General features: G+C 51.4%; 1 protein-coding gene across 2 annotated transcripts; it reads right to left on the minus strand.

Moving 5' to 3' along the window:
- Positions 1-231: 231 nt before the first annotated feature.
- Positions 232-23,111, minus strand: LOC102560488 (ER degradation-enhancing alpha-mannosidase-like protein 3). 2 transcript variants are annotated; one of them, XM_014608199.3, is made up of 20 exons: positions 23,006-23,111; positions 21,669-21,714; positions 19,636-19,736; positions 18,038-18,077; positions 15,710-15,822; positions 15,106-15,259; positions 14,318-14,452; positions 11,898-12,003; positions 11,498-11,595; positions 10,393-10,518; positions 9,413-9,496; positions 7,368-7,451; positions 6,772-6,896; positions 5,373-5,577; positions 4,151-4,308; positions 3,924-4,044; positions 3,146-3,334; positions 2,064-2,229; positions 1,279-1,467; positions 232-777 (listed from the first exon to the last, which is right to left on the minus strand). In XM_014608199.3, exons 1-20 carry the CDS (start codon positions 23,032-23,034, stop codon positions 614-616), a joined length of 2,433 nt encoding a protein of 810 aa, XP_014463685.3. In that variant the 5' UTR covers positions 23,035-23,111; the 3' UTR covers positions 232-613. The 2 variants fall into 2 exon arrangements, with proteins under 2 accessions (XP_014463685.3, XP_014463686.3); XM_014608200.3 differs by having other exon boundaries at positions 5,412-5,577; positions 23,006-23,110.
- Between the last annotated feature and the right edge of the window lie 1,929 nt (positions 23,112-25,040).

Below are 25,040 nucleotides of genomic sequence, written 5' to 3' on the forward strand. Positions count from 1 at the left end.
ACCACCCCAGACTGAAGGCTAACCCCAGCCACTTGGGTCCATAGGATGACTTCCCCCACCCCACTCCTTGCTTTCCATGAGTGATACACTATGACACACACAGAGATCTCTTTGCAGGTTATGTGCATCTTGTCCGTGCTCACTTCCCCCCTGCAGACGCACATGCAGCACGTTGACACTGCCCACACTGCCCAGCCAGCAGCCCTTTGGTCTCGCCAGCACACACACAGATTGGCACATCTTCTGCTTTTATACTAAATAAATAAAACTGCTGTCATTGTGCCCTTCCCTTCCCCCTTACCCTTACAGCCATGACAAACACCAGGGAAAAAAACCTATGTCCTTCTCCAACGTGTGCAACAGCCACCTCCCCAGGGTCTTCCCCCTGTCCTCTTCTCCGGTCCTTCAGCACAACCCCTCCCCCCACCACAGGCCATCCCCTGCACCTTCACACAAATTTGCATACATAAAAGTTCCTGAGGTTGTAAGTGGCTAGGTTCCCAACCTTGCCAACGCCAACTCCTGGCTGCACGGCCAGCTTGTGGTCACGTGGCACCATTGTTCCGAGTTCTCAGCATCCCCGATCTGGGGGGCGGCCAATGGCTAGGCCAGTTCAGTGCTCCTGGGTCGCAGGTACTGGCTGCCAGCTATCATCTGGGGCACTGAGAGGGGCCTCCTCCATGACTGCTTGGTCCCAGCCACCTCGATAGCATCTCTCTTGCTCAACGTGCGGCAACTCCAAGGCATCTTTTTGAGATGCAGGACTCTCTTCTTTGTCTACAAAGTTGAAATAGCCACTAGGTGAGCACTCTTAAATGCGTATAAAAGGAGCCAACTCATTTTACATGCATTAGTCATTCTCACTTGAGAGTCAAAGCTGGCATTTGCCTGCTTTCCTGTACCTTGTCTCCCACACTACCTGACCCTTTCTTTGCTGGCATCATGCCAGCCACAAAGGGGTTGTGCCAAAGCTCCTCACAAAGACATTACAGTCTTGGGTACAATTCGATCCCACGCAGGAGAAAGTTTTCCCCTTTCGCCATGCATCATCCCAGCTTGCTTCCCCCTACACTGCATAGGTCAATGTTTTTGCCACTCTGGCTTCCCACTTGAAAGTTGTGGATTTATTTTGTATTCATGTCTAAGTACTTGTATACTTCACAGTGCTACTACTGGGTGGCACCCTTACCCGATCTTATGACACCCTGGTTGAGTATCTCTCGAGTGGTGTTGTTCCCCACCCCCTGCCCAGCCTTGGCTCCTCTGTCTTCTACCTACCTTTCCCAAGCAAGAAGAGTTTGGCACCCAACACCACTTCCACATTGCGATGATGGGCCAAGGCATCCAGGAGGGTTTGGCCCTCCTTCCAAAAGAGGAAGACAAGGGGGATGACAATGTCATCAGTGCTACCATCTCCCGCCATTTGGAAAGGCACCATGTCCTCGCTGCGGCTGCCTTCCGCATCATCTAGAGACAGGAATGGCTTTTCAGGGTCCGAGCTGGAAACGCTTCACCTCGCCCCCACCCACGCATGCTGTCCCCCATGCTGGTTTAGACCAAAGCCCTATAACTTGGGGCACTATTCCCTGCCCGCTCTAGACGCATTATTGATGGGGACAACAGATAAAAAATGCTATTCCTATTCTGATCCCTTCTGACTCTCCGGCTTAGGGCTTCTGGGGTGCACAAGACCAGCAGCTCTCCCCTTTCCATTGGAGACTAGCTATGTTTGCCACTTGGGCTACATTTCCCCTTTATTTCCCAAGGCTGCAGGCAACTACTTTTTAGTGACAAGAAGGGCTGGAGGGCCTGACTGGGTACATTGTGTCCCATACCAGAGAAAGGCTACAACCCCAGGTGATCCCTGTTTGCCTGACCCAACATCTAGCACTCACTTTACCCTTTCCCTTTCTGTAAAAAAATGCCCCACCTACTTACCAGCATCCACCCTCTTACCCTGCCTCCTCCAGTCCATACTGCACGTTGCCCTGATAAACAGCACACCACTAACACGCGCTTTGGGAGGCTCTACCTGTCAGCTAGTGACAGCTCCAGACACTCACCAATAAAAATCACTCCTGAGGCACCCACTCCCTGCAGGTTCCTGGCTTTGGCAGCAAACATGCACCCCCCTCGCTGGGCCAGCGCAATTTTGCCTTGCACTTCCTCCTGGTTGGCAATTGTGGAACAGGCCTGATATGGTTCGCTCTGGACCAAGCTTCCCTTTACCTGCGACAAGACACATGTCAGCATGCTCTTGGGGGCAGTGACCCTCCTTTCCTTGTGCAATGCTTTATGCTGTCATAGCTTTGGCCCCGTTTCTGATCCCAGGTGTTTCTGTAGGTTCAGCTGCACGGAGTGCGTATAACTAAGCCTCTGCAATGTGGTACCACTACAATCACTTTACATTTCCTAGGGCTGTTACACCTTCTCTCTACTGTGAGCACACACAGGTCAGTTTGTCTCTTAGGGCCCCATCCTGGCAAACAACAGGACTCTCTTGCATCACAGGGTAACAGATATCCCCAATGCTTTGGATCGCTGGCAGCATCCAAGCACCACAAGGGGCACAGTCCCTGCCTCAGCACAGGTTCCAGCCAGGCAGCTCAGACTCCCCAGTTCAGACTTGGTAAGTGCTGCAGATATGGACACCATGTGGGCCACTTAAATTTGCTCAGAGCAGCTCTCCATCTCCCGCCCCAGGGGGCTTATGTAGCTCCATTTGGCATGAATGCTGCTTAGTTCAGACATGACGTAAGACGTCTGGACTGAATGTACAATCCACTTGAAAAAAAAACCAGACAAACCAAACCGAGCCCACAGGCACCTGCCATCGCATTAGTAGACTTCAAGCTGGACTTCTTAGGTTTCTACCCAGAAGTCCTGAGGAGTCACCACAAGAAACATTTTACCACCCCACCAACCTGCAGGCTGAAACACTACCCAGCAAATCCTCTCAACACAGCTTTACAGAGGAGAATCACCTGACTATGGGTGCATAACCAAAGAGACAGCGCTGTCCTCATTCACTTAGGCACAACCACTGTCACATCCCCCACAGCCCAAGGTAGAGAGGCATCACTACTCTCTCAGACGCTCTGCCTACCCTGTTCCAGAGGTCGAATTGCTGACAAACAGCACTCACCCCATGCTCCTCTTTGGTCAGGTCCATGCCGAACTGGGCTGGCCCGGCAGTGAGTACCATTCTCCCTAAAAATGGGGGGGAAATGACTTGGACAGCAAGTGGGGAGAGGCCTGGAGGCTCTTTTGAAGGAGGGCTGACCAGCTCCGCAATGAACTTCAGGGTGAACACCCCCACAGGAGACACTTCATGCTGCAGAAAAAGAAATGCACTTTTTGCTCTGAGGCCATCAGCTGCTAAGCCTTGACACTTAGGTATCATAGCACCTGTTTGTTGTGGGTGCCTCCAGCAGGAAAAGTCAAGGCTCTTGTCACCTAATCCATTGTGGAACACAATGCCAACACAGGACTGTGGGCAGGGAGGGAGTCAGAGCACATATTAGGGACTGTGATGTTGAATTATTCTGCCCCCTGCTCTATGGCAGCTCCCCAGCCTACCTACTGCAGGTAATATGCCTGCTCTCCCCCCCTCAGGTCTGTCTCTGACATGACTTGATTACCAAATCTCCTTGTAGCTTACATGGCTCCAGGTACAAGCCAAGTGCTCAGGAACATGTCTTCAGTAACTGCCCAAGAGCTGTGATTGCTTGGCAGGCCACGGTATCTAGACATCATGCAAAATGATAACAGCCCATGATACAGCCCTTGGCACTGCTGTAGGAAACCTGTCTGTCTGCAGAGGCCTCAGGACAGGCTCTTACCAGCTGCCCATAGTAACATGGCACTCTTGAAAAAGCTGAAAATAAGTATGCACAGCCATGCAGGGAACCCTCGGTTCTCACCCTGTGCTGGGCACCAGCCATATGCACACCCCCATCACCCAAGGGAATAAGGGTGAGTCCCAGGTGCTTCAGAATCTCCAAGGGCTCCGCCCTGGTGTCATGAAGAGGAAGCTCAATCCCGCTGAGGAAACACAAAAGTCAGAGTCAGGGCTACTAAAACAGAGTAAAACAGAGGGTGCAGTGCCACAGCACAGGCCCCAGTGACAGCCTGTGGGACTGCTGCTCACCTGAACAGCGTAAGGCGCTCCGTCCCCAGTGACGGCAGGTGCTTGTGGCTGTCACGTATGGTGTAAGGGAAGGTTGGGTTATTGGGGAAGAGGGTCTGAGCGCTGGGGCACGATCGGGTAAAGATCTCCTCTTCCTCAGCAAGGCCCTCGTGAAGCATCTGCAGGGAAAGATGCACCTCCATTCCCATTGCTCCCGAGGACGGTACACACATGGTGCTGTGGGATGGGTCTTATTCTCACACAAACTACAGCAAATTACAGAGCCCAGGGGGTCCCATCACCAAGCCACAGACACACAGTTAATGGGCATGGGCACGTGTGCATTTGTACACCACAAAAAGCAAAGGCTAAACTTCAGCAAAGCTCTGCCGTCCCTGAAGGAGAGCTAAGGCACGATGCTTTGCCTTCTTAGGCAGGAGCAGGCACAGAAGAAATTGCTGTGCAATGGACACACAGCAAATCTCTCTGTCTTCTAGCTTGCTGTAATTTGTCTGTCCATACTAACACTCTTACCCAAACCCTGTGATGGTAATGCCACATCCCTTCCCTCCACACTGTTCCACTGACTGTCAACCCAGGCCTGAGGCAACTGTGCCACAGGACAATACTCTAGATGTTACCAGCACCTTCCACCATAGTACCACCACACTTCCCTGTCTCTGCTGAAAAGCCCCAGCCAAAAACATCCCAAAAGTCCACGAGACTTATTCTACAGCACCTCAAACAGGAAGCTCACAGCCCTATCACAACCTACCAGCATGCGCCCATGGCACACTGCTCTGAAAGAACCCCTGCCAATGACCTCCAGCTGTGAAGATATTCACAACTCCAAACTCTGGAAAGCTGCTCTTCAGGCCATAGCATGGTCCAAGGAACAGCACAATGGAGACTACTCAACTTCTTGCCCTGCTAGGTGACTTTGCCTACCACACTTCACATCTTGGTGCCTCATTGGTGGGGCAGGGAAGTTCCTGATGTGGATAAACTGCTTTCTTTGCATGCAAGCTTCATGGAAACACAAGCCAATTGTGCCATGGAACTACATGCATGGAACTACACGGTTAAGCTACAGTTTTCATGGATGACTAGAGCCCTTTAGAGAGCCAAGCCCGCACAACTCTCACTCTGCCCCAAGTTCCAAACCTATACTGACTTCCTCCCCTGAAGACAGTCCCGTGCACAGGGCATGCTGGACTCAACCATAAGCTGCAGCAAACCTAACTGTGCCCCCGCTGCCTTGCTGAGCCCGAGGCCGACGTACGGTCGCATTCCTTGGGCAGGAGGGCCGGGTGGTGGAGAGAGACAAGGGCAGCAGGTGGGCTTCTGTAGTAAAGATGTAATCGTCAATGTCTAGAGGCAGATCTCGCTTCTCTGTGAAAAGCAAGTAGAGGTACTTAAACATCTCGGCCAGGAAAAAGGAGTCCATCCTGCATGACAAACAGACATGGTGGTTAGAGGCAGCGTCTGCCGCCACCAAGGAGACGAGAATGTGCGCACCCACAAAGGTTTATCTGTAGCCCCATGGGTCTCTGCAGAGGACACTGCTCCCCACTTCAACATTTACTATGCCCCATCATGACAAGGGAAACGTGAGAAACACATGAAATACTGAGGCCTCTGTGATCTCCCTCTGCCTTCATGCCTCGCTCATCTTCCAATTTCATACAGAAGAACCACCAGTAAAGAAGGCTGTGCCACTCCACCCCCTCCAGACAGAATGTACAAGGAGGGGGACTGCTGCTTCTTTCTCCATCACCTAATACCACTTGCCCTGTTCAAGGACAACTTAGGTCCAAGAGAGTCAAACACTATTGTTACGCTTGTCCTATCCTTCTGTTGGCTCTCCCATGTTAGCCAGGGCTCAAGAGAGCAGGGGGGCACCTCTCTAGATATACCTCTAGAATCATGCAAAGTCACAGTGCTAGAAAAAGCTGTTAAGTTAGGGAGTTCCAACCCCACAGCATTATTTTCAGGAGCAGGATGGCAATTACAGCTTTCACCTCTTTGTCAGGCTCTAGAAGACGAACCTACTTTTAGTCACCTCAGTGCCTCTGCCCGCCAGGGCAGAACAGGTGCATTTAAAGCACCGTCCTCTCTAGACACAGTTTGCAATGCTCCTAATGCAATGCCAGTGTGTGATCACCGGCAAGAGCATGGAGAGGCTGGTAAACACCTCTCATTTTGGCATCCTGCAGTGCACTGAACACTGGGAACACGTTGGAACAGCTGAACGTGTGTGCCCGGGTGGTTTTACTGCCTGCCTGCCAGGCTGGTGCAGCAAATGCCTAGCATCCTGAGTCAGGAAGAACTTTGTATACTCATCTGCCTGGCCTGCCTTAAGGAGAACTCTCATCCCCTCTTTACCTAATGACGGAAAGGAAAGCCCAGGGAACTGCATGGGCAAACCCCACCCCACCCATCTAATGGGCACTGGCTGCAGGCACCACCCATGCATGTCTATTTAGTCCATTCCCAGTACAAGAACCAGTGGTTTACCCAACCCCAGGACTGTGCAAGTGCTGGGCCTCTCCCACCAGATACCAGCCATGTGCCCATCCATATATATGCCCCAGGTCCATCCTACTGCTACTCCATATCACCCAGGGTGGGACAAGGTTTACCTATCCTCATGTCGGCCCGTCCGCACGTCCTGCACCGCCGCAAAGCCGCACTCTACCCGGGCATGCCTGTTCAGGCTCTCTACTATGGATTTGCCCACATGGAGGTAGTAGGGGTCCCGAGTAGCCTTTGAAAGGAAGTAGAGGAAGATATTCCACACCACCCAAGTTGTTCTGCCCACACTAAAGTTCCGCCACACAGGCATTCTGGGTAAGGAAAGAGGACGGTAAGGCACGCTTACAAGGGGGACAAGAGGAGTTCCGTTTGTAAAGGGAGTCCAGTCACGCTCCCTTCCCCACGCCTCCTCAAGGCTGAAGGAACTTAGCAGATCTTCCCCATCTCCAACACTCATGCAGGAATCTTGGGTGTTTAAAAAACATGACCAAATCCCATTCCCCAAGCACCCCAATACAAACCTGGCACCTCCCTGTCCACCCTTAGTTGACAGGCTACTACCAAAGGCTGATGCTCCCTCCAGCCTTTAGTCCTCAATAAGAGCACCGAGCCCTCTGGTCTAAGTCTTCCTTCCCTCTTTGCAGGCACTGCAAGGGTGTGTCATCTTGTCAACAGTTAGGCTGACTCATGGGAAGGGACTAACCTTGTACAGAAAGTAGGTGCTTTCTGCAAACTCTGGCCTCAAAGGATGCTGGGCCCAGTACACAGCAAAGTCTGATGTGAATGCCTTTGACAGATGAGAGAAAAAGCATGCTAAGATACAAGCTGCCAGTGCCACGCCAGACAGCCTGCTATTAAGGAAGATGCAGGAGGTAGACTCTGAGGCTCAAAGCCATGGTCTAGAGAAGAACACTGCCCTGGGACACAGGTATCCAAGTTATACCCTCGGCTCTGCCACAAGCATGCCAGGTTGCCTTTAGCAAGCCACTTTGCTGCTCTGTGCCTCCATGTCCACCTCCATACAGTACAGGCACTATTTACCTGCCTTTGTAAAGTGCTTGGAAACATGTTATATAAAGCAAGGCAGAATTATTATTATTACCCAATCCTCCCTCTCCACCCCTCTTGCTTCTGGAAAACAAAACAATTTTGTATTCAAATCATGCTTCACATGTTCCCAGAGTTGCATAACCGCCCCCCACCCCTGCCCCATCACCATCTGGCATGGTGTTTTTGCAATGTTAGTTGCCTATGGAATCCACCTGGGTTTGTTCTGTACCAATGAGAATGAAAATTATACCTGTATCAGGTTTAATTCCTCTAAATCTTCCCCCAACTTGTAAAGGATTTCAGACCACACAACCCAGGAGGAATAGGCAAAGAAAGTAAAGGTGAGAGGAGATTTAACCAAAGTGGAAAGAAAGGGGAAGAAACGCAGGCCAAGGCTGGTCACAGTAAAGGCAGATGAGAAGGGAGAGGTTTGTGTCTCGCTTCCTTTTTTCATTTAAGAGACAAGGGGAAATATGCACATACCTTTCAGTACTAAAGCCCACATGTATACTGAAAGAGAACAGCATGCCCCTCCCCACATCTCTAGCCAAGATGTCGGCCTTCTTCAAGGCACAGTAATTTTTCTGAGAACAGCATGTCAGTTTATCCAAAAAAAGGATCAGCACTAGTGGGCACTTCGCAGCCCTGCAAACCTTGTCTAGCAAGGGCCAAGTGACAGGTTGGTTTATCAGGGAGGTCCATGGGCCCAGTCATTGCAAATGTATTGGCCAGTCTTGATCCAGTTCCTTTACCTGTCTCAGCTTCCTCTCTTCCCCTGTCCTTAGTTTCTGAGCCCTTCAGTTATGGACTGTCTTTCTCTCACTGTGCATATATACAGTGCCTCTCCAGTGGGGCCCCCATCTCAGTTGGGAGCCACAGAGCCCCAGTCAAATATATATATGCCGTTGCTCAGGCAGCCCTATTGTACAGTTTTGGTGTAGGTATAGTAGTCTGCCTACACTTTATGCCTAAGTCCTCCAATCCTCTTCACTTCCTACATAGGGCAATCTTATATTTGCTGTGGAAAGGTGGAATGCAGGAAACAGAGACAGTCAAGGACCCAGAAGGTCAGCGGTCCCATTACAATATCTCCCTGCCACAATGATATTGATCCTGCAGGCCCTCCTACCCCTTCCTTTCTCAGCAAGGCTATGCCCCTGCCTGTCTTTCCCTAGGAGGCCTGCATCCCAGAACCTGGGAGCACCCTTCAGACACTTCAATCCTGGAGACATGAGGAGGGTGTTAGGAGTCCCGCTCAGATGGTGCAACAGTTAAAAGCACAAACAAGACCCATGGATCCCCTGCTACACAAAGGGCTTCCTCTACACCCACTAAGGTCAGTGGTAGTCTGTGCTCATCAGTGGACTGGGGACCTTGTTTCTAATCCTTTTTATGGAAGCTGAAGAGATGATGCAAGTTCAAGAGCCGGAGCCATGGGCCACTGGCACCCACAGAGGGAGCTGGAATACCACACCTGTTTTCCACCCCATCTGGCTATCTCCTGGGGGTTCATAATCCTTTCACAGCCTTCACCAGCCAAGCCAGTCACTCACTCCCCATGGCAGAAAGGAAACGTCTGGATTACAACATTAGAACACAGGGAAAGATGCCTCCCTTGTGGCAGGTACAGTTGGCCAGAACGCTGAACACCCACAGACCAAAGGCAGAACAGACTTGTGCTGCTGCTCACATGCTCACCTCAGGGAGGAACTTGTGCTGCTTGGTGACCTGGTACAGCATCTCATGCGTCTCGATAGCAGGCTTCAAATCCCCTCTCAGCACCTAGGAGACAAGCCCTTTTCTCACCATGCACACAGAGACAGACATAATAATGTTCTCAGAGGAAACAGAGGTCTCAGAAATGCTTCTGGGTCATAGCAGGTGCAGTCTGTGTCCCACAGGTGCACGGGATCTACCCTATGAAGCACCTTTACCACAGGGACCAACTTGCCATATTTTGGTCCAGCATTTGCTTGATGCCCGGAGCTATAGGTTCCTGTTCTATGACTTGGGGCTCCTAGGCACTCAAGTAATGCACCTAAAAATAATCCACCACTCCACAAGCTTCCTAGCAATTTTAGCAATGGCAGAAGATATGACACACATGTCACTATCAGCAGCTTATCAACTGTGTGCATTGCTCATCTATGGCAAGGCAATGTTTCCCTGAAAGAACCAGTGTAAGGAGGAGACACTGAAAGGCCTCCAGTGTTGACCCACCATTTCTTGGGACCCCAAACCTCCCTCTCATAGGTTAAAAGAAAGGAGGGTCAGGCGCAAGGCATTGGGCACATGGTGCAGAGGGCAGGGTTTGTGGTGCAAATCCTCATCTACAAGAAGCTGGCTCAAGACCCCAGCAACTCATTTCCCCTCAGTATTCTCAGTGTCCCACAGACCAGACTCAGGATGCCCACAGCTGTGTCCCAGCCAAAGCTGCACACTATTTTTCCTCCTCACCATGATCAGAGGGTCACAATCCCATCCTCACCCTAAAGTGAGGTATTTTTATAATCAAACCATCGTTGCCAGTCTTATTTCTGCCCCTTCTCTGTGCCAGTCAAAGTGAAACCCATGAAACATCTGAACAGAGCCCTGTCAGAGTCAACAGTTTGTCTTTACCTGGCAAAACCCCACACTGCACAGTATAAACCCACCTGCCATACCCACAGCAGCATTACCTGAAGCCCAGGGAAGAAGGCTAAGAGGGAGTCCATCCAACTCCGAATGCTGACAGTGGGGTTGTGCATATGGACATTGAGCAGGAGCGGAGGCTGGCTGATGTACTTCATTATGGCCACGTAATGCTGTTGAGACACACGTGCGCACACACACACACACACACACACACACACACACACACAGTGCATTAGCTGAACAGCAGGAACGAGATCTTTATCAGTCCACCGAGAGTCAGCAGGGTACTGAAAGGTTTACAAATCCCATATACAAATAATTAGTTATAAATGCAACTGCTCAGCTAGGTGCACCACTAATTTCCAAGAACTAAGTGACGATTCCCCCTGGAGTCTCATTTCCATTATGCAGGTGCAAGTATGTCAGGCACAGGACACACTGGGGGCACCTCCAGGCATTTCTCACACTCCTCAAAATGACCCTAGTTGAACAGACCAGGGAGCAGCTGTCTCCTAGTAAACATCTTCACCTTTGGGCCCACTGCCACACACAGTTCATTTCAGTCCCCATGTAGTTATTAGCCAATGGAGGAGAGTTTGCTGGCAGCCACAGACTAATACACACAAAGGACTATCAATGCTGCACAAACCTCCCTGCCATTTATCTCACAGAGAATGCCAAGCTCTCTCTCCTGTCAACCAGCCATGCAGGCCCTGAAAAGGCATTCACTAGAAAGCAAGCAGCTATAAATCTGTGGGAGACTGGAGAAGGAAGAAACGATGCACTTCCCCCAGACCTGGCCACAAGTTTCTACCAGCAGAGATGGATGAGGAGGTGCCCGGGGGGGGGGGGGCTGGCCAACTCTCACCCCCTGCTGTGTCCCTGGAACGCTGCCACCTTTGCTTCCTGCTTACTGCAGAACACAAGCAATTGGATTCATCCTGTGTCCCCTAGTGGCAGCAGGCGTTCATGTGAAAGGCAGGCGCTGCAGATGGGCTGTACTGCAATGGGACTTTCATACCTGGGTCAGGCTGGCTTCATGCCCCAAGACCAGACTTTCCAATCAGAACAGGCAGATGGTAGGGCAAGGGCAAGACTCCACAGGGAGCAAAAAAAAAAAAAAAAACAACTGGTAGGCTGTGTACTTACTGCATTGAACCTGTCCAGATAGGTGTCATCTCCAAGCAGGATATATGCCTTCATGAGGTACTCATAGTATGAGTCTATCCCAGCACCGACCCCACTGTCTAAGGGAAAAACATCACATTATGCAGAATAGGGGCCCCTTACCCAGAACTGCCTCCTCTGCCAAGTATCACCCAGCTAGCCAGCTGGCAGTGTGAAGAGTAGGATGTTGTCAGAAAGGGTTAATTTTCCTCCAGGAGGGGAGGGTCTTTATGTATTATCTCATGCTCCCCTAACCCCCAAAGAGAAGCCCACAACCTACAGAGCAGAGGTGAGTGACAGTGGTCAGTACATCTCTGCTCCAGGCAGGTCCAGGAGCCTGGAATCATTTGAGCATCCAGCCCCAAGCCTGTGATTTGCTTACCCCTCCGGACCCAGTCTCCGTTGTGAATGTTGATGACCGTGCCCACCAGGTTGTTCCCTTTCTGGCGCTTCTCCCAGAGGACATCCAGCGCTCTCCGGGCGGTGTCCTGAAAACGGGGCCGAAGGAATGGACACAGAGAGAGAATTCACTCACTTCATGTGCAGGTGACAAGTCGCTCTCTCCACCTCTCACCTCCTCCCATCATACAACACACCAGGGACAGAATGACTGAAACATTTCTAACACCTTCAAATCAACTTGCCTTTTGAGCCATTCCAAAAGCAGCTGAAGTGCTCCAAAATGACACCTCCTTAAATTAGGTGCTATTTTAAAGCATTTCAACTCCTGTCATGTATGTAGGGCAAAGATGGGCAAAATGGCAGATCCAGCAGGTAACTGGACTCCTTCTCCCAGCAGTCCCTGCCTGCACTGCTGCAGCCAGGGTTTCCAGAGAGACTGGCCCCAGCATCACTGGCAGGGTGCGGAGCTGTTCCAGGCCAGGGCTGGGATCTTGCAGTGGATCCTGCTCCAGGCCTGGGGCTTGTGGCCAGTGGATCACAGCTCTGCCCTGGCTCCGGACCATGCTGTCACAGTCGCAAGATTCCAGCCCTGGAACATGCCCTGCCAGTGCTGCTGGGGCTGGTGTCCATGGAAACCCTGGCTTTATGCTGTCAGGACACTGCCTCTTCTCCATGGAAACTGGCTGCAGCAATATGATATGGGGCTGCTGGAAAATGGAGTCTGCCATGAGCCCTATCTAACCCGTGGGCTAGACTTTGTCCGCTCCTGATATAGGGGCACAGGGGACCCATAGATGCTCCACAATCCCACAGTGCTGCACACTCCCTCCCCCTCTGTGCCTGGAGAGGCAGTGGACAGTCAGCAGATTGAGTGCCAGCTGCAGATTTCATAGCCACAGGTCCCAGCTGCTCCAGCAACTGGGGTCCACCACCACCACTGGTATCAGGCTCTTCAGTCCCAGGCTTTTCAGTCCCAGTCTCCTCTACCTCACCTCTCCAGTGAGAGGTGGAGAAGTTAGGCAGAGAGGACTAGGGCTGGAGTGTCAAAATCCTGAAGTGTCCACTGCTAACCCCTCCCCTTCTGCCTCTGCCCCGGCTGACATTTCCAGAGATGTCCTCCACCCCTCCTAGCACCCCCCTGCTGTAAAGCTGTGGCTTCAATTTTGAAAGGTTCCAGCTGGGGCACCTGGGGTGGGGGAGAGGACAGCCTGCACAAGAGCTGCAATGTTCCCTTTTTTATGGATTTCCAAACACATTTAACTGGGAAACATCTCAAACATTATTTCTGTCCACATCCAGGGGGTCATATTACTCACACAATCAGGCCACTGGGCAGGGAGGACAGACCAAGTGGTGCCAGCCTGGGCCTGACAAACTCAGTGCAACCCTTTGCCCTGCCACTGACATCCTGCAAGACCCCGAGCAAGTCACTTAGGGCAGGATTCCATTTCCCTTGGCACACCTAAATGGCAGCCTTCCAGCTGAGCAAACCTATTTCCCCTTCACTGTGGAGGAGTACACAAGTGAGGGCAGAGTGGGTAGGTACAATACACTGGCTGGCAGTTACATACCTATATCTACATGCCCATTCCAAACACACAAGTGCACCCAACTCGTGCAGCCACACAGCAGGCCAGAAACCCAATAACTAACAGATGTTAGATGCTGGAGGAGGATGCCACGTTGTAGCCTCAACTGCTGAGTGAGAAAGGCACTTGCCCAGGAAGCAGGAGACCCAAGATCTAGGCCCACCCTGCCCAAGGGGAGATTGACCCTGCATTTCTCCCACTTACCAGCAAAGCACTCTAAACCAGCAGCACATGGATCAGGCATTCTCTGGCCACTTCTCTGGTGTTTGTTTGAAGCTAACTGCTTAGCCAGCCAACAGAAGGAGACTATGTGGGGCCAGGAAGAAGAGAGCAAGCCAGAGAGTGTGCAGCTCAGTGAAATGGCTGCTTAGATGGACAGACTGGCAGCTATCAGTCTTCCATTGTACCCATTTTGCCTTTGAGAGACTCTGGAGGAAGGGAATTGCAGAGCTGATTCAGGCAGGATTCTATCAACAATTAATTGGCACAGCAGCACCAACTCTGCCCTGCCTGATGCAGAAAGGATGGCTGCAAGACATGGAAACAGGACACGAGAAAATGTATCCAGTCCAATCCAGACAACACAGAGTGAAAGGCTGCAGTAGCACCTGGGGGGGTGGGCTAACAGTGTAGTGTCCACTTCCTTAGGGGTATCACAGCCTTTGCTCACATTCAGGTGAACCAGTGGCCAGCATGGCCTGTGAAGAGGCACTGTTGATCCTGTGCAAAGGACCTGCAAGGGCTCCCCGGGGTCTCCATAATAACTTGGGAACCAAATGCGATTCATTTTTCCCCACTCCAAATCACTTACTTCAAACACTGTCTCTTGCGTCAGGCGGCTGAGGGCAGCAAACTCCAAAATCATGGTGCCAGCACAGGCCGTGCAGGTGTCCAGCTCTGTGCCCGTCCGGGAATTCGGGCTCAGGACTCCATACCTCAGGTTCACCTGGTTGGGAAGACATCCCATGCATTCACTGTTGCTAGATGCTCTCATTCACACTATCCCACACATAGCAACAAGATTACTTCCCTTGCCCAGCATCTTCCTTTCTGCGGTACTCTGCAAAGCACCTGCATGCAGCACTGCCAAACCACAGCCACCTCTGGGGCAGAGGACACCCAACAGCCAGCCAGAAGCATGTGCATCCTAGCAAGATCTGGAGCACCTGCTCATCTCAAGGGACTTCCATCATCCACACAGGGCAGAAAGGCTTTGAATAAGTACAGTTATCTGAAAGTCCCTCCACAAGGAGCAAATGTTACATATTACAGCAAGAATTTGAAGTGCCTAACACCTGATGCAATACTCAAAGCACCACAGGGCAACTGCTGAAGGGAGGACTTTGACCTCCTTTCGCTCACACAGGGAATGCTGTAATTTCCAGGCTGCTGGGAGAGGTCAACACCATTCCCTGACTTCTCACTCACAAAGCCAGTTTGTCTAGGGTGGTAACATTCAGCCTGAAGCTCCGGAGCACAGCCTCTGGGGCCCCACATAGGGCTCTGAATGCTGCAGGCCTTAGCAATGCCCTATTAGGGTCACTCTGTGCAAAGCCTCAGCCCCAAACAAGCCAGTTAAGACCATCCAATCCACCTTACCCTGGGGTAGGGCAGTCCACTGGTGGTGTTGAAAGCAGGCAAGAGACGGTACCCCAGGTCCCGAGCCAAGTGCAAGAGCTCATCTTTATACCACTGCAATCGTTCACCTTGCACCTTCAACATGTCGGCCATGATGTGACCCCCTAGGAGACCCCTACAGGGAAAGGGGGAAAGAGGTCAGGTAAGGCTTTTTAGAGGTTCTTGCAAACGTTGCAGTAAGAAAGCCCATTTATGAACCAGTTGGGCCTCCTTGGTGCCCAGAATGTCTGTCCCTGCTCTCAATCCCCTGTATATCCACCCATCACTAGACTATTTCTTACACAGCAAGCAACCTTCACTCTGCCCTCAGTGGCCCTTTCTTGGCCCTCAGATACCACCCACTCAGAGCATTCATGGAGCAGAGTCCCACTAGGCATCGAGCATAGTCCCTGAGCTGAAGGAGTTTGGAGGGGGGGAGGGGCAAGGAGCTATTTGGGGACCCAAGGCACTGGAACAATATTCTAAAGGATGAATGAAGCAGGAGGGATGACACCTGCCATGCACCACAGTTCCAATGGCACTGAGCAATAGGTCTTTACTCTGCCCATCCAATGCCCACATTCACCCCAGCACGCGGATGTTAGTTTCAAACACAGAGACAACCACGTCATTGTCCAGCCGCACGTCCAGCACCACCTTCCGCACGGCATCCTCAAACTCGTCCAGCTTGTTAAGGACCTGGGTGGGGAAGGGTTGAGACTCAGGTCAGTGATCTGAGGCTTTTTCACTGCCTATCACCCCCATAAGTGCTGCACCAACCCCTTTGTCCTATATTCTGCTAAACCCTGTATACCATTATGACTAGCCACTCTTCCTGCTGAAATCTCTCAAGCAACAGCCCATCTGTTGTTCCCCCTCAGCCCTGACTGACCAACAGCCCATATGTCACTGGCTGCTCACTACTTCTCTTGCCTGAATGATAGCTATTTAGACTGCAAGGTCTTAAGGGAGAGAAGTTGATCTTGTTAGGCCTGTAACACCCTTAGCAGACTGTCAAGGAGAATGCAAATAAAGTCAGAAGAGCAATTCACAATTCACTCCTGACTGAGCTTGCTTGCTTTGCAATACGCCCATTTCAGGCTTTGATTTCAGGCAGAGCTGGGTCTTTCCTTAATCCAGCAAATGAATCTCTCTAGTTTAAAAACTGATGTGGCCTCTATTACTTGATCTTTTCTGCACTTATCCTCCCGCCAACCTTGTGAAGGAGAAATGTGCTATCACCTGCATGGTACAGATGGGCGACTAAAGCCCAGAGAGACCAGGCACCCTGCACAAGCTCATAAAGGAAATCTGTGTCTGTCTGAGCAGGACTTTATTCTATGTCTTGCAATCCTTAGGTAACTACTTTAGCCCTCTCCTGGGTGTTAAGCAAGCTTAAACACCTGAATCAGCTATTCCTTAAAAGGCTCAAAGCCCCAGCCCCAGGATGTTTTTGGTTTGCTTCACTATATTTCAGTGCTCAGGGTCAGCCATACTGGCAAATCAGTATGGGCAAGTAAAACAAGAGGAAAGTTGTCTGCATCTGTGGCTTTTCAGGGAAGTGGAAGGATGAATGTCAGCTCTTTGGGGCAGGGACTATCCTTTCTGTTTTGCGCTTGTACAGCAAGCCTGGCACAAACAAGGACCTGGCACATAATGGCAGCTCCTACTTGTTACCCCCATAAACATAATTGGTTGCCAATAAATTATTATGAATGCTAACAGTGATTATGTAGCAAAGGTTAATACCAGCAATACAATAAGGCAGCTCAGTTAACTAGGACCATGGCATACAAGCAAAAGGATGAGGAATAAACAGGAAATAATGAGGGGAGAAACAAAAGGTTCCAGAAAAGCAGTGGCACAGGAGGGAAAACGTGTCATGCATTCCTCTCCAATGTGTCAATCAACCTAGCATCTGGGTCCCATGAGGCAGCAGAAGGAACATCTGAGAGAACAAGTGTTAACTGAACAAGAAACATAAAGATGGTAAACTACTGCAAGAAGAAAGACTGCCTAAAGAAGGTGCATCAAAGAAGAAAGAAACAACAAGACAAACGAAGGTGTTACTGAAGATGTGTGTCAGGATTATTATTTGTAAGCCCAAAATTCTCACAGTGCAGGGTACTGCATATACTGCGAGACAGCCCCCCACCGAGAAGCCCAAGATGTATATGGAAAGGCATCCCCTACCACCAGCCAGAATTCTACATATTAAAATAAAAGGTTATTTGGCTTTAGCTGCAGTGCTTTTGAATACACAGCTCACTTACATGTATCCCCTGTAGCCATATACAGAGGTCAGAATTCTACAAATAGATCATATTCATCATCCCTACTTTTCCAGCAAGGAAAAGCAAAGTGAAAGGAACTTGCCTGAGGATCTACAGGCAGCAGCTGGGCCATAACCAAGGAGTTCTGGCCCATGTGAAGGTGCTGTAACCCTATGATTCTGAGTTTTGGTACAATCTGGTGGCTTGGGACCAGTTAGGGCCTGGGCTCCAGTGTTTTTAGACAAGCTGGTCTCAAAAGAAATCTGATTAAAGCTTGTGTGCAGATTCCACTGCCTCTATCAAGTGCTGTTTTATCATCAAAACCTGAAGACGAAACAAACCATGAAAGCAGAGGACACCCAACAACACTTTCACTGCTAAGCACATTTTATTCATGCTTAAACCCCAAGGTCTCCCACAATGGACATGAGGAAGGTCCTATAACTTTACAGGCACATTTCAGCCCATTTGTAAAAAGCCAGAATAGCAGAGGGAAACATACAATCCATTGCACAGGCACGACTGTAAACCCTGTGCATCAGGAACCCGATCCTGATCTTGACAGATATCGCTGCCTAAATGCAAACATCACCCCCACCTTGCTCAACAGCTCTGACACAAGAAGGAGATCACTGACTTACCACGAGAGTATCCAAGGTGTCAATCAGCGTGAGGGAAAACCTACAGATTTAAATGCAGAGCAGAAGGTATACTTTGAATCACAGTGAAAATTAGATTGTGGAAAGAGGATCTTGGAGACTTAATGGATCACACTAAGGGAGATTTTCAGACCCTGGCACTTGCTCCCTAAAATAGAAGTGCTTGTGTCCATGCGCATTTATTTGCATAGTTGCTGCCACTGCACACCACTGTGTGCATAAGGGGCCATCTCTGTGTGCAGCCACAAAGGCCAGAGTCAAAAGCACTGGGTGCTTCTGAGTTGCACAAATATTCAAAGAGTTTTGCAAATCTGGCCTTTTCCATCCTAGAAAGAGCGGGTTGCCATTTTTTCTTTGATTGAAAAAGAGCTCTTTCATGCACTGCAGCTACTGCTTAGGAAGTGCCCATTTTCAGCAAAGCTTTCAGATCTTAGATGGAAGAAATAAAGAAGAAAACTGTAACGTTTTGACCAAACCCTCAAACAGTTGCCCAAACCTGAAGTTTGGCTTATGGTTTTCCATTAAACATTTTGAGAGCTACTGTCACGTTAAATAAACCACATTTTCATTTTTGGTGCAATTCTTCATGTAAAACCCAGTATTATGACCAAACCAGCTCTGATTCTCCAGCTCTTCAGTCATGAGGACAATGCACTTTATGACAAGTGACATTACAACTGGCACCTCTGCTGCCCACTTTGTGAGACCTCTTCAACAGTTGAGCTCAAAGCAATTTGCAAATATATGGGATTCCAGCCTCATGGTACCCAAGTAAAGCAAATGTCACCCCTTGTTTGACAGATGCAGAAACAGGCACAGAAAAGTGCAGTGCCTTGGGTCTTGGAGTCATGACAACAAGCTCTAGCACATGAGCTTGCTATGGAATCCTGCAGCCTTAATTTCCAGACTGCTATCCTAATTGATTACCTAGAGCAGGGGTGCCAAACTTATTCAGCCCCATGAGTTGGATGAGGGACATGGGGCCAGTCTGCAGGCTGGAGTAGACAAGCAGACGAGCTCCAGACACCCAAGCCAGCTCACAGGGCTGGTCCAGAGAAGGCACCTCATGCAGCATGCAATGGCCCTGGTCTGGGGCTTTCACATACAGCTGGTCTGCAAGCTGGCTCTGGTGTGTGGGGATGGTCTTTGAGTTCTCTTAGTGTGATCTAGATGCAGTACATGCTCCAGACTGGCTCCCTGTGCTGCGAACAGCACCCACAGCACTGGATGCAGCACATGCCAGACTGGCTCCATTTGCTGCATGGAACACATGGCCATTTGCTCCATTTGGTGCAGGGAGCCAGCCGATACCACATGCAGCATGCAGGGGTGACCTGAGACCCACAGGCTGGATCACAGGGCTCCACAAGCCAGATCCAGCCTGTGAGCTGTATCTGTGACACCCATAAGCTAGACCGTGACAGACTTACCCAGGAGATCACAGAAACTTTCCTAGTGGCCTAGGAACGGGAGGACGACTGTAGGTCTGCATATTTATTTAGCACATCCTGCCCCTAATAGCCACTCTCTGGCCTGCAGGGCAAATGGAAGATCTGGGGAGAGCCGTCTTGCACACTCACTTGCCAAGAGCATCATCGATATCTCCACGACTTGGCTCCAGGCCCCGCACTCGACCCCGACAGCTCAAAGGCATCAGCTCATCTGCAGGATATGCATACTTCTGCAGAAGAGAGGGGAATGAGCACAAAAGAAAGATTCAACTGAAAACTGCTGACAGCTCCTTCAGGACCTGGAAATGTTTGACAAAGAGTAAACACTGAGCTTCTGATTTCTAAAATTGGCCACTTTTGAAGTTAACTAGGCTTCTTGCCAGTCCTGTTCCAAATGAAATGCATCTTGCCTTAGAGCAGAGGTTTCTAAACTGTGAACTGCGTACCTCTGGGGGTATGCAAAAATCTATGGGTGGTACAATCTCTGGAGAAATTGAGTAATGGCAGATTTAAATTTTCATTATAATCATTGGCATTTAAGGCGTTAAAATATAAAACGTATGCTCGTAGGGGTACACGGGCAGCTGGTAAGTCTGGAAGGGGGTTCACAATAAGAAAAAGTTTGGGAACCCCTGCCTTAGAGCATGGAAAAAATAGCTTACACATTCCTTATCAACTTCTGTCTGCTGTATACAAAGCAATGCAAACAACCAGCTAGGTCAGCCAGACATTCATTACTCTCTCTAGTAAAAGTATGGCTCTAGGATCAGCCCTCCTGGCCTTCAACAAACAGACTCATTTACAACCACACACTTTACCCGTGGGAGTGATCATGCTCAACGGTGAGGGATCACCATCCCCAATAAGGTCTAGACCAGTGGCTCCCAACCTTGGGGCGTGACCCAAATCAGGGTCACAGGGGGTCTGCCCTTCCTGCCTGTGGGGCTCTTTCGGGGCACAGTCCATGCGGCTCTCACTGCCACTGCCCACCGCGATCCCAGCCTGGGCTCTGCTGGCACTGCTGGGCATGAGTGAATCAGCGGCAGGGGTGGGGGTCATGACCCCGGATTTAGGGTCACAAAAAAAAAAAAAAAAAAAAAAAAAAGGTTGGGAACCACTGGTTTAGACCCTAGAGAACACTACTGGGAAAATTCAAAAGCACTTGCCAACAAGGCTCTCAAGGACTTTGCAAACGTGTTGGGGCCCGATGTTCCTACATCAATGGGATTTGGCCAAAGTTGGGCATTAGGTGTCAAGATTTCTAGATTTTGGCCCTTTAGCTCTTACCGTTTGTATCCCAAAAGCAGCTAAGAAACACATGACCAGTTAGCAGCAGAGCTAGAAGAATGCAATTCATCTGACTCCCAGTTCTGCTTGCTGACCAAAATACATACATACCAAAACAATGGGCACAGCCAAAAAAGGGGTCAGTAAGAATTGTGATCAGAATCCACCCCACACATACCCACCCCACCAACCATTTTGACTGGGGAAACTCGCATGACTAGTAAGTTCTCCCTTGCTCAGGGGGAGAGTTGTACCACAGCCTGCTGGCCCGTATTGTAGACACAGCATGACAGAATGGCTCCCTGCTCTGCTTGGAAGTCTGCTGGGGTGGCATGCAGTGCAGCCAGAGCCAGCATGGTGGTCAAGGCTGTTTCCACGCAGGATTTTCCTTGGTACAGTCTTAGCATTCATTTACAGAATGAGGAAAAAGGTCAGCTATTTTGGTTATTATGTTCATGAAGGAAACACTCAAAGGTGGAATACAAACAGCCAAGATAAGCAGAAACGGTGGGCTGCTTGAAACGTATGCCAGGCGCGCAGTCTTCACCCCTTGCATGTCATTCAGCTCTCCCAGCATTGGGGCTGTGACTGAATGTTCCCAGCTAGCCCTGGCAGGAAACTAAAACCAGTGCAGAGAGGGTGTGGACGTGCCTCAGTGAGGTTTCCTGAGCTCTCACTTTGCAGGGATCGTTTTCTTGTCACACACAGACTGCCAAATTGTTTTTATTCCCACCCCCTCCCTGCAGCTGTGGAACAGTCCCAGCCCCATGACAAGTTAGCGAAAACAGAGAGACCTCACATAAAAACTGATTTCATACAGAATCAAGAGTTGTCCCCATGGACGCATGAATAGGGGCAGAAGACAAACTACATACCATGTAGCTGCCATATGCGTGGTCAAACATCTCCACGACCTGGTCCCTGGAAAGAGAACAGCAGAATGACAGTGGGAAGCCAAAGGCGCAAAACTACTTAAAGCAGCAGCCGTGGATCTACTGTTCAGCCTATTTCATGAAACTCCTCTGATCCCTGCTCCAAGAAACATGACAATAAATATCCAGCAGCAAACACGGCCCCATATTCAGAGCAGCTTATTAAGCTGGCGCTGAGGTATTGACCCCCTGCCCAACTAGTCATAGAAAAGAAAGGCAATCTAGACAGGAGTGTCCTTTACATGTGGCAGGTTAGGGTGTTAGGTCTAGGTTGCGTCAGGGCTGACGGCAGCATTGCGCAGAACTTAGATTATGGTTGTCTGGGATGGTTTGGACAGGGCTGATCCTGCCTCAGGCAGGGGGGCCTGGACTAGACGCTAGATGACCTCTGGAGATCCCTTCCAGCCCAACTTCTCTATGACTCTGCCAGCAACAAACACATAGGATGTCACCGTGCCAGACAAAACATGCCGCTCAACAGACGCAGCCATACCGCTTTTTACATTTTTAGAGCCGACGCGCTGCAAACTTTTTATTTTTCACCATGGGCATTTGGAAATGGACTGCGCGGGGGGTGGGGGGAGGGCAGCTGCTGGAAGAAGGTGTGGAGACTGAATGGTCTGGCGGCCTAACTTCCAGGACCCGAGTTATTTGAGATCGGCAGTTCCCAAACTCGGACAGGTCGCGCACCACCAACGTAAAACGATACGACCTTAAGTACCGCCGGCAAATTTCTCAGTGCAACCTTGAGTTTCAGTGCCACCTGGAGTACCACCAGCAAATGATCGTCTGATAAAGTAACGATAATACATCTGTTACCGCGTGCCACTGACAGGCTGCCTGTGCACCAAGGGTGGTGGCCGTGCGGCACGACGGGGAACCGCCACATTGCATCGTTCAGACTTTAAGGTCTTTGGGGCACACGCCATCCCGCCAGGCTGCGCTCGTCCAGCGCCTCACGCAACGAGGCAGCAAATCACAGCCCGGGCTCCCTAACGCCAGGAAACTGTGCTCGGGCACCGCGCAGACGGACGGAAAGCGACGGTGCGGGTCCCGGGAAGGCGCGACAGCGCGGGCAGCCTGCTCCCACGCGCCGCTCTGGTCTGGGGACGTTTGCAGGGGCATCCGCGCGCACGCGCCCCCTCGCACGAGAAACACGCGCCCACGTGCGAGCAGGCGGACACGCACGTGCACAGCACACACGCGTGCGCACACGAGGCGGGCTCGCGCTCAGGCCCCGGCCCCGGCCCCGGCCCCGGCCCGGGGGTCTCCGCTCCTACCTGAGCTGCCGCTTCTCCGCCGCGCCCATGGCCGCACCCCCCGCCGGCAGCAGCAGAAGCAGCAGCAGCAGCGCCCGACCCCCGCTGCTGCCGCCGCCGCCGCCGCCCATGGCCCCGCGCTACCGGCCCCGCGGGCCCCCCCCGGCCCCGCATCCGGCCGCCCTCCCGGACCGCCGCGCGCGGCATTGTGGGACAGCGGTTCCCCCGCCGAGGATGCCGGGATGTGCAGTTCCACCCACCGCTCGCTACTGCGCAGCCGCGAGCGTGAATGACGTCTCCCGCCCCTTAGCCTGCACCAATCCCGTGCGTGGGAGGAGGGCTCCAGCCAATCAGCACCTGCTCCTGCTCTTTCCTGAGGAGGCCCGGCCTGGTGTCCAGTCAGGCGTGGGGGTTGGGGGGGGTTGTCACGTGCCCGCCCTGGCTCTGACCTGCTGCGAGGCCCCTGTCACACGTGACCCGTACCACGCAGTGGAGTGGCGGATGGTGGTGTAGATGCAGCCTTTGCTCACAGCATTCACTAGTGAATTGTGTAATACGTGTGAGCCCGGCTAGGCGTGCAAAGCAATTCTCGTGTCACTGAATTGTGCAAGAAATGTAGCCCCGGTTGCTGGTGCAAAGTGTTTCTCACACTGCTTACTAGTGAATTGTGCAATAAATGTAGCCCTGGCCACTTGTGCAAAGTATTTCTCGCATTGCTCATCACTGAAGTGTGCAATAAATGTAGCTTCAGCCACACGTGCAAAGCATTTATCACTTACCGGTAAAGTGTGCAATAAATGTGGATTCAACCACATCTGCAAAGTATTTCACACCACTCACTAATGAATTGTGCAATAAATGTAGATCTGGCTGCATGTGCAAAGTATTTATCACACCACTTACTGGTGAATTGTGCAATAAATGTAGATCCGACCGCATGTGCACAGTATTTCTCACACCACTTACTGGCGAATTGTGCAATAAATGTAGCCCCGGCTGCTAGTGCAAAGTATTTCTCACGCCACTTACTAGTGAGTATTGCAATAAATGTAGCGCTGGCCACAAGTGCAAAGTCATTCTCACACCACTCACTCAGTAGTGAATGTTGCAGCCTGCGGATGGTTTCTAGCTCGTTCCAGTGGAGTTACATGTGTTTTTGCTTTTTCTTAACCTGAGTACCGCAGCCCCAGGGTACGAGTGAAGCTTCGAGTTTCTTCTCACCTGGAGAAAAATGTGTGTCGTGTCCTCTGTGACAACGCCCCTCGCCATGGGCACCCCCTCTTTCAAAATCCTAGATCTGCCCATGCCCCGATGGAAGCTCATACCAGCTGCCTTCCCGGGGCAGTCACAGGGGGCAGGGACTGCAGTTAGGGTAGCCACCTTTTTAAAATCGAAAGGTGGAACACACGGCCAATTCCTCCTGCTCCCCACCCCTGCCGCCGGTGTCACGGCCAGAGCAGAGCCGAGTGTGACGGGGGCAGATGCAGGCTCCCTGCCCTGCTGCCTATCCCCGGGGAGCCCTGCTGCATGGCCCCTGCCCACCCAGCAGCAGCTGCTGCCAGGCGGGCAGGGGACACCTCACCATGATAGCATGAGGCCCCCGAGGGAAGGGCAGCAGGGCATGGAGCCCTGAGCCTGCAGCAGGCAGCCTGCATCTGCCCCGCTCACAAATCTTGGGGTCACATGCCCCCCTATGCCCCTCTCCATGCAGTGGTGGGGAGCCACCCTCCCCCGTGCCCCTTGGAGAGCCTCCCGTGGCTCTGTCCTGATCCCTGCCCCAGGGCCACATGCACCACCCTGGCTGGGCAGCACTGTTAGCCCCAGGCCCTGCCCCACTTCCTCGCTCACCATGTGGGCCTCAATATGTTGCCCCCCACACCCAAATGTCTTCTCTGCCCCCACCCCATAGACTTACTTGCAGGGAGCTGCTTTCTATGCTGCCCACCTCTTTCCCAGCCACATGCATGTGTGAGGGTGCGCATGTCCACATGGTGCCCCCTGAGTCCTGCTCCCGGCAGCCCCAAGCAGCCCCTTGCTGGCTGGAACACTGCCTGCC

This window comes from Alligator mississippiensis, chromosome 12 (assembly GCF_030867095.1).
Source record: "Alligator mississippiensis isolate rAllMis1 chromosome 12, rAllMis1, whole genome shotgun sequence".
NCBI classification, from domain to species: Eukaryota; Metazoa; Chordata; order Crocodylia; family Alligatoridae; genus Alligator; species Alligator mississippiensis.